Source organism: Ananas comosus, linkage group 9 (genome assembly GCF_001540865.1).
Source record: "Ananas comosus cultivar F153 linkage group 9, ASM154086v1, whole genome shotgun sequence".
NCBI lineage: Eukaryota > Viridiplantae > Streptophyta > Magnoliopsida > Poales > Bromeliaceae > Ananas > Ananas comosus.
The window spans coordinates 11,805,607-11,815,182 of NC_033629.1; the positions used below are offsets into that span (position 1 = coordinate 11,805,607).

At 38.4% G+C, this 9,576-nt stretch overlaps 3 protein-coding genes across 3 annotated transcripts; all 3 read right to left on the bottom strand.

Annotated features, from left to right (window-relative positions):
- On the bottom strand, positions 1,155-2,570 carry LOC109714801 (coumaroyl-CoA:anthocyanidin 3-O-glucoside-6''-O-coumaroyltransferase 2-like). Its single transcript, XM_020239508.1, has one exon. It carries the CDS (start codon positions 2,568-2,570, stop codon positions 1,155-1,157), a length of 1,416 nt encoding a protein of 471 aa, XP_020095097.1.
- Positions 7,113-8,018, bottom strand: LOC109715249 (malonyl-coenzyme:anthocyanin 5-O-glucoside-6'''-O-malonyltransferase). Its single transcript, XM_020240174.1, has one exon. It carries the CDS (start codon positions 7,857-7,859, stop codon positions 7,401-7,403), a length of 459 nt encoding a protein of 152 aa, XP_020095763.1. The 5' UTR covers positions 7,860-8,018; the 3' UTR covers positions 7,113-7,400.
- Positions 7,972-8,717, bottom strand: LOC109714802 (malonyl-coenzyme A:anthocyanin 3-O-glucoside-6''-O-malonyltransferase-like; the record flags this gene model as incomplete). The annotated part of the gene is made up of 1 exon (XM_020239509.1): positions 7,972-8,717. A coding segment is annotated over exon 1 (624 nt), but the record flags the coding sequence as incomplete, so codon positions are not given.

The following is a 9,576-nucleotide window of genomic DNA, read 5'->3' on the forward strand; positions in this document are numbered from 1 at the left end:
CTAGTCTATAATGAATTACAGTACTTCATTTCTTTTAACTGAGTTTCATACCAAAAAACATTACACAACATCCTTTCACGTTTTCTGAATAATGCAATCGAAAATGACCGGTTAATAATAATCTACAATAGAAAATACGATTTAAAAAAGGATTAATTAAAAGCTAGATACGATATTCTTAGATGAACAGAATTGTAAAAAATAACTCTTTTCAAATTTTTGACTGAGCATTTCTCTATTTAAATTTCCAACTAGCAGTGACAGCGGGAAAATATTTATTGACTTATACTGTTACATAAGCATAGTATGTGTCCTATTTTAAAATTTAATTCAATTCGACAAAAATTCGTATAATTATAATATCGTAAAAATTTATTTTTTAAATTTAAAGTCGTAAATAAATCGCTTAAAAGACAATTCGGTAATATAAATTCGATACGTATTTATACGAAAATTATACGTTCATTAATTAAAAATTCAGAATAAAAAATTCACCTATTAAACTTAAAATTTTTTTCTAAATTTATGCTACTATCGTAAACAGTTACAATTCTTAAAATTCAAAAGCTACAAAATAAAATAGATTAAATAAAAAAAAGCTATAGAGAATTATATTATACACTATAGTATATAAACAATCAAGCAAGAAATATATTAAAATAGCCCATTATTAATTATAAAATATATATATTTTTTTAGGCAAATGAACAGAAAATTTATATTTAAATATAAAATATAAGATAATCTATACTTAAATATAAAAATTATAAGTTTATTATTTAGATTTTTAATAATTCAAAAATAATTTACAAATTATTGGATTGGCTCAAAAATTTACGAATAATTTTTTTTTTAAAAAAAAATTTATAAATAAACCGTTTAATTCGAATTTTTAAATAATTCGCGAATAATTTACTGAGGTAACTAACAAAGTCCACCTAGCAGTGTCCTTTCTGATGTGCTCCGAAAGAAAGATTATGATGGTACACGCTGACTAGAATTAAAAATATCTGACTTAATTTACTCTTTTTCTTCTTGAGAGCTAGAATATAGCTTCTATTTTATTATTACTATCAGTATAATTTGCACAAACTCCATGCGAGCACAGTTTAAATCTTTTTATTTCAATAATTTCCTAACAAAAGATGAGTAAGTTATAACTGAGGGTGATCATCCAAACATTTGAGAGTGTCAAAATAGTAATTCTGGAACACATCCATCTCATTTCTGGGAAGTCCCAAGCCAACCTCCACCCCTCCCTCCTCGTCGCGGCTCTCGGCCACGGCCACCGCGCCGGTGTTCGCCACCGACACGACCTCGACCTTCGCCGGCCTCCCCCACCCGAAATCCACGCCGTAGACGCCGAATTTCGGGGACCCGGCGACCGTCAGAATGAGCCCGGCGGCGCGCGATTTGAACCCGCGCAACCAATCCCGCGCGCTCTCCAGGCTCTTCCCGAGACCTCCGATCGCGCGCCCGATCGCCTCCGCCGCGACGACGAGCCCGTCGTCGCCGCCGAGGTCCGCGGCGTCGACGTCGGCGAAGCACGGCCCGACGCAGTTCCCGAAGTACTCCGCGGGGAGCGGCGGCCGCATCCGGGACCGGAAGTCGGCCGCGAACCCCATGTGCGCCGCCTCGCCGGCCGCCGCCCGTTTCGCGCGCACGTAGCCGACGAACGCGAAGGCGAACGTCACGACGACGGTCGAGCAGTGGAAGGCCGACGCCGCCGCCCTCGCCGACACGGCGTCCTTCAGCGCCTGGACGTGCCGCTTCCGCAGCGTGAAGGACGCGAAGACTCTGTCGGCCGCAGTCGCCGCGCCGTGGCCGTCGGAGCCTCTCATCTCCGAAACCCCTTCGTAGAAAGTAGAGTAGACGTCGTGAGGGTCGGGAACCAAGGTGCGGTCGACGACGACGACGGCGGCGGCGGCGGGAGCGGGTGCGCCGGCGGCAGCGGAGGCGGACCAGCAGCGCATGAAGCGCATGATGCTGCTGCCGTCGCAGACTGCATGGTGCACCGCAGTCCCCACGACGAGGCCGCGGGAGGGGAAGACGGTCACCTGCACGGCGAACACCGGCGGCGGCCGCGGCGGCGGGGGGGAGTCGGTGCAGTCGGGCGGCGCGAGGCTCGGGACGAGCTGCCGAAGGAGGGAGACTTCGCGCGGGCGGCCATCGGCGAGGTGGTCGAAGAGGCCGGCGGCGTTTTGAGCGTCCGAGCACTCTGCGACGGTGAAGCGGACGCCGGGGGAGGTGGCGTCGGAGAAGAAGAGCTCGAAGCGGTCCGAGGCGTCGGGGGAGGGGCGGAGGAGGGAGGCGAGGGGGAAGAAGGATCGGAGGGAGAGGGAGAGGGAGGATTTGAGGGAGGGGAGGAAGGAGGAGAGGAAGTGGGAGGTGGGGTGGGGGAAGGGGTAGAAGAAGAGGCGCTCCATCGGGGGCAGGTACAGCCAGATGACGTCGAAGAAGGTGAGGGGGACGGCGGTCGGAGCGACGGATCCCTCCGGCGGCGATACGCGGCACGTCTCGATGAGTCTTACTAGTGGAAGAGAGGAAGAAGAAGAGGAGGAGGAGGCCATTGTTGGAGATGAATTAATTAATAAGAGTTTGATGCGTGCAGTAGTATTAGTAAAGGGGTGTTGGATCATTTATTAAAACAGGGAAGTGCTAAGTCTTCAAGCAATATAAAATTGCAATATGTTAAAAACTAAAATTATAAGCGTGAAGTAAATAAACGACAAATAAAAAATAAATCATGTATAAATTTACGTGAAATTTTTTTTTACAGATATAAAAAAAAAGAGAATACAAAGTTTGTCAATACAAAATCGACCTATCGCGACTCTAGGGCAAAACAAAGAATAACAGATTCGACTCGAATCCCTCCGCTACCCACTACAGACATCTATTTCTTTTCACAAAATTTTTTACCAAATTCATCGTACCATAAAACTATTGACAAGTCGAAGTTTCAAAACTGAAATCGATTAGCAATTTCGATGCACATCCAATACAATCTATACAACTCCTCTCCGAAAAGTTGTAAATTTTATTAATCTTTTATAAAAGAAAAAATAGTTAAAAAAATGTAAGACGAATAAAAGGAAAAAAAAAAAAAAAAAAGACTTTTGGATGAGAAGAGTTGTAGAATTACAATCAAGCGTAAATTAGAGACTTATGCATGAGTATGAAGGCCTCCGTACTTGTAAAAGTATAGTAGCACTACTCTATATATGTATATATAGGTTAATCAATATTTCATATAGATTTATTAATATATTAACAGCAGCACATAAATCCTAAGTCTGGAACAACGTATTTGATACTATCAGCCATTAATAATACGAATTTTAAAACCATGTACGAAAAAGTTTGGTACGCAAATTTGATGAAAACGATCTTTATTGTTAGATTGTTCCATATGTAGTCTATCACATAAATAATATAAATCTCAAAGTCGCATGAATATTAGATAAGGCGGTCTTACGTTGAAAACAACTTTTATCTTTCTATTCGAAATAAAAATTTAGTAAAATTTATTCCCAATATAAGACCGTCTCTTTTGGCGTCCATCACCCGGATGGTAAGAACTTCAAAACCGCGTACATAGCAAATGGTTTAGTCTCTCTTTGGCCTTGCCCTGTTTTGGATTCAATTATAAATATTTTTTTTTTTTTTGGAAAGATAAGTAGCACGCTATCCGATTCATTTATTTTATTTAGAAATAAACTTAGCTAGAAATGTGAAGCAACTAGAATTCGAATTTGGGTCTCAGGTACCAACCACCAAACCCTTTGTCACTTGCTACAGTCAGTGATTCAATTATAAAAATTGTTAGTACGAAACTTAGGGTGCATTTGGTTCGCATTATGAAAGATTACTAGGAATAAAAGATATCCGAGAATCTTATTTCTATTAATCCTATTACTAAGAATGTGGAATTCCTGTGTTTGGTTCGCACGGTAATATTAATTAGCCATGTTATTTAATATTACAAAAAATATACAATTAATTAATTAATTAATTAAATTAATTTTAGATAATGTTACCAAAAGTTTCAACATCTTTTTAGAAAAAAGGGAGAGAGAGTATAAGTTAGAGAGAGAGAGCATAATTAAAAAAATAGAATGAAAAATATAGTCGAAATTAGAGGGAGTGAGAGAGTTGAAATTTTAGAAAGAGAGAGAGAGAGAAAGCTTAGTTTAGAGAGAGAAAAAAANATTATTAGTACGAAACTTAAAGCTATTTTATATGGTTCCACGTGACATAAGAGTAGGAACTTTTAAGCCCAAATCTTACTTTTGTGAGCACTTTTTTAAATTTTCAAAAGAAAACTCGTATTGTCATAGATTTGAATGGAATCGAATTTCCTATTTAGAAATATCAGTGGTTTCAGACCTCTACGGCGTGTTACAGAGAAAACACGTGTTTTCTGAGCTCTTTGAATAAGTCAACAGTAGTTAGATTTTAAATTTTAAAAATATATTTATTACTTTTACAAATTTACTGACTATATTTTACATAATTATCATAACTAAAATTTTATTAAAATAAATAATTAGTTTAAAATTTGAAGTTAAATAATACTAATTTTTATGAAAGCAATATTATTGGGAGGAACCATAGGAATTTCACTTTCCCGGAAGTAGATATTATAAGTGTACATTTTGAAGTTAAAACATCAGTAATTTAACAATTATATATATATATATGTTTATATAATATTTTTTTATTAAATTTCTAGCTATTATAATTTTTATTTTCTCTATAAATAAATCATCGTTTACGTATATTATATCACATATTTAATAAAAATTGTTTGCAGCGGTATATAGATGGATAAAATACCATAAAATTGAAGGTGACAATCAATTTGTTTCCTATAAGATTAAACTTATTTTAATTTTATTATCATGTAGCTAAAAAAATTATACTTAATTATTATATATTTAATTATTACTCAGTGTTAAATTTTGTCTTATAGAAAATACAGCATAATTAAATATAATTTTTTAATTTTTTTTTCCGACAAAGTGTAATATGCAAAAGTATTGGGAGGGAGAGTGAGGCTGATTTACTTCTGGAAGTACGGAGTCCTACGTGCCTCCATGTTATTTTCGATGTTGAGACTTTCGAATCCAGAATCGGCTCCGTTAGATTTGATCTAGAGTATTTGAAAAATCTAGAAAATAAATTTTACGGCTTTTCGATATCATTTGCCTAGTGATCGAAGGAGTTCAAAATCAACGACTGAAAATAAAAATCTTACAAAATCTAATAATATGATATTAAAATTTTAGATCATAAATATTGATCTTGTTTTATATAATATAAAGAATTTTCTATCAAAATTTCACGTGATTAGAATATTTTTACACCGTTGAACTTGCAAATGGCTCACCACAGACATTAAAATTATTGATTTTGAGTCCCGTCGATTACTAGATAAATGATATCGAAAAATCACAAAATTTAGTTTCTAGATATTTCAAATACTCTATATCAAGTCTAATAAAGTTGATCGTCGATTCGAAAATTCTAACATAAAAAACGATTTAAAAATACGGATAGTTCCGTACTTTCAGAAACATATTAGTCTCACTCTTGTGAAGAACTATATGGACATAATATTTTTTTTTTTTAAGAGATAGGTAGTCGTTTATTTCATTTAGAAATAAAAATGTGAATCAATTAGGAATCGAACTTAAATCTCGGATACTAATCAGTAATCACCCAGTCTTTTACACTGGCTCTACCGACGGTCAGTTTTATGTGGACATAATATTAATCGTACACTCACATGCGTAGTACGTTTCTCAATTGCCCAAATGCAAGGTCACAACAAAACAATGATAAAAGATAGGAAAAAATATTCCATTTTATGTTTTGCATGCCTCATAGCTGACGTTGTAAGAGATAAAATGGACGCAGTGTTTTTTTTATCTTTGAAGAATTGAGCGATTCTCCAAATTTAATGCCTTTGAATCTCTCTAGCTATTTTCTTTTAAATAAAAGGTTTGATTTTTTCTAATTCAACAAGTTTTTTTTTTTTTTTTTTCGTCTCGACTATCACAGTTTTCTCCAAAGTACTGGTTGTCTCACCCCTATAGCCTAGCTCATTCATCAATGAATGAAACAGATAGCATAATACCTATTCTCAAAAAAAAAAAAAAAGAAAAAGTTTGCGACACGTATTATGATTTTTAGTCCCACTATTAATTGCTAGTTTTATTTGGCTTGTGGAAGGAGCAAATCCAATGGACATGTGATGGAATAATAGATCGATGTCTAACAAATAAAATTGTAATATTTGAAGGGAATAATAATTATCATATTTAGTTAATTATTGTTATTCCTACAAATTTTATTTAAATATCCATACACCAAAATAGAAAAAAACTTCAATGTTGCTAAGTATATAGTCTATGTGACAAAATGTTCCCTGAAAAAGATAGGTAAAGATGTATAAAACATATTTGTACTATTATCCAAATTTATCTGAATACCTAATGTTTCAAAATTTTATTTTTATTATCTAATTTTTTTTAATTTGTTTGATTCGAATTATTTAGTTATTCTTTAAGTTCAAAATTTGAGAGCACCATTCATCCTTACGGTTAGGGACCTTAGGGTATATTTTACAAAATTTGCATAACTATAAATTTATTTAAATAAATAGTCAGCTAAGATTTTATATCTGAAAAATTATCAAATTATTTAAATAAAATAATTTAAAGGAAAAACTTCAAAAACCCCTCTGTGGTTTCGTAATTTCTCACTTTGCCCCCTTGTGGTTTCGTTTTTATCTTTTCGATAGCTTTTTCGTTAATATTTCATTAAATTATATACAAAAAACTTCATATACCCATCTAGATTTATCAAATATTCACTTTAGTATCCTTTAATTTTAACTTTATCACTGATTTAAGAAAAAAATAATAATAAAATTGATAAGAAAAAGAGAAAAAAGAAACCACATGGGGGGCAAAGTGAGAAACTACGAAACCACGTGGAGAGTTTTTGAAGTTGATTGTCGAATTAAAAAAATGTATAGTTCAAATAAATTGATTGGCGTAGAAATTGATGGAAGCTTCGGCTGCAATCGAGAAAAGAAGATGGTGTCAACCAACTGTGAAACATAGTGAATTCACTGCATTACAACTGATACGTATCTCAGAGTAGATTAGTATGATCAGACGATATTTTCTTCGAACCAGACGCAACCTAAATGTTTATTCGGTAGTTCCGGAACAACTCTAACTGCGGCCGCCAAACGAAACCTAAATTTCTATTCAGTAAATTTTTTCATTGCCTGAACAAAGCAGTTTTGGAACAACTACAACTCCGGCCGCCAAACGAAAACTAAATGTTTATTCAGTAACATCTTTCAGTGCCTGAACAAAAGTAGCCTACTCAGTAACATCTTTCAGTGCCTGAACAAAGTAGTCCTGGAACGACTCCAACTCCGGCCGCCGGAGCCCCAAACCAATTTGGATGCCCCCCTCGTCCTCATCCGGGGACTCCGCAAGCGCCACCGCACCGGTGTTCGCCACCGAGACGATCTCCACCCTCCGCGGCCTCCCCCACCCGAAATCCGTCTCGTAAACCCCGAACCTTGGTGACCCGGCCGCCGACAGCGGCTGCTCCGCGGCCACCGCCTTGACCCTCCTCATCCAATTCTCCGCCCCCTCCAATCCGGAGCTCAGCTCCTCGATCCCCCCCGCGATCGCCGCCGCCGCCGCCGCCAATCCCGCCCCGCCGAGGAGCTCCTCCGCGTCGGCCTCCGCGAAGCACGGCCCGATGCAGTTCCCGAAGTACTCCGCCGGGATCGGCGGCTCCACCCGCCGCCGGAAGTCCGCCGGAAACATGAAGTGCAGCCTCCTCCGCCGCGCGCCGCCGCCGGCGCCGGAGCTCCGGCGAGCGCGCGCGTGGCCGGCCCACACGAAGGCGTACGCCGCGACGGTCGTCGAGCAATTGATCGGCCGCGGCGACCTCGCCGCGATCCACTTCTTGATCGCTTGGATGTGAGTCGGCCGCCCACGCGTTCAAGAACCGCGTGGAGGTGGAGCCGTCGCAGGCGGCGTGGTGCACCGCGACGCCGACGGCGGCGCCGCGGCGCGGGAACGCGGTCACCTGGATCGCCAGCAAGGCCTGTGGCCGCTCATCGGTACGTAGCTCGAGCTCCGGCACCAGCATCCGCAGCTTCGCCGCGTCGCGCGGGCGGCCGCCGGAGAGCTCGTCGAAGTCCAACTCGCCGCCGTCGACCGTTTCTGCGAAAGTGAATGCGACGGAGTCTCCGGCGGAGCAGAAGATCTCGTACCTGTCGGCGGCGGCGGGGGAACGGCGGAGGCGGCCGGCGAGGGGGAAGTAGGATTGAAGCGCGAGGGAGAGCGAGGATTTGAGTGCGGGGAGGAAGGACGGAGCGGCGGCGGCGGCGGCGGAGAATTCGTAGAAGAAGAGGCGCTCGACGGGCGGGGAGTAGAGCCAGAAGATGTCGAAGAAGGTGAGCGGGAGAGAGTTTGTTGGTGGTGGTGGTGCTGCTGCTGCTGCTGCTGAAGGGGAGATTTGGGAGGTCTCAAGAATTGTTAGGGACGGAGGAGCCATTGCTGGAGCAGCGTAATTTGGCTGTGCACTCGATCTCTTTTGGCCTTTTTGTCGCCGTGGCCAAATAAATGCTCTTTTGTTATTGGCCGATTGATGTGTGGTGTACTAGGATAGTAAAGTGATCTATTTTTAGTTCTCACATTTTAATTAGAGTTTCAAAATATTATTTAATTGGTTAAATATTAACAAATTATTTATATTAAAATAATATAATAAAATATTTAATAATAATAATAATAATAATAATAATAATATAGGAAATTTTAGTAAATTATAATAAATTTAAATTTAAAAATAAAATATCACACGTCTCAAAGTTTGAGGACTAAAGATATAATTTATACTAAAAAAAGTTATTGAAAAAAAAAAGAAAAAATCGTATTATAGGAAAGATGTGAATCACGTGATATCAAGGGAAAAGAATAAAAAAATTCTATAGCAAGTGGTGCATCCTTTATTACAGCATGATGTGAGATTCGCATTAATTGCTAATTCACCAATAGTTACAAAGAAAGACGCTAACTACACATTTTAGACTGCGTTTAGTTGGAAGGATATTTCAGAACGATAAGAAATATTATCCTTTGTTCAGCCAAACAACAGCACAAATGTAAAAAATGGGTTGTTGCGGACTTAACGGGTTATTCTCGAATAATCCGTTAAGTGTTGTTCCGGCCATTCCGCAGAACGAGAGGGGACAAAAAAAAATTGCACTATTCATTTTCTAATTTACCCATCTGCCTCTCTAAATTAATTTGCACTTTAAATAAATTCAAACAAATGCTAAAATGGAATGCTACTAAGTTAAATTTTCAAAGGTGATTTTTTTTACATAATAAATATTTGAAGTAATCAGCTTTTCTATATTTAAAATTATATAATTATATATAATTTTAATTATTTGTTATATTATATAATTGAAGTTATATTTTTATATCTACATTTATAAGCATATCTTTATATATTAATTTTGTCACTATT

Excerpts from the sequence above, each read along its gene's own strand:
- LOC109714801 (XM_020239508.1), bottom strand. The coding sequence starts at position 2,570 with ATGGCCTCCTCCTCCTCTTCTTCTTCCTCTCTTCCACTAGTAAGACTC.
- LOC109715249 (XM_020240174.1), bottom strand. The coding sequence starts at position 7,859 with ATGTTTCCGGCGGACTTCCGGCGGCGGGTGGAGCCGCCGATCCCGGCG.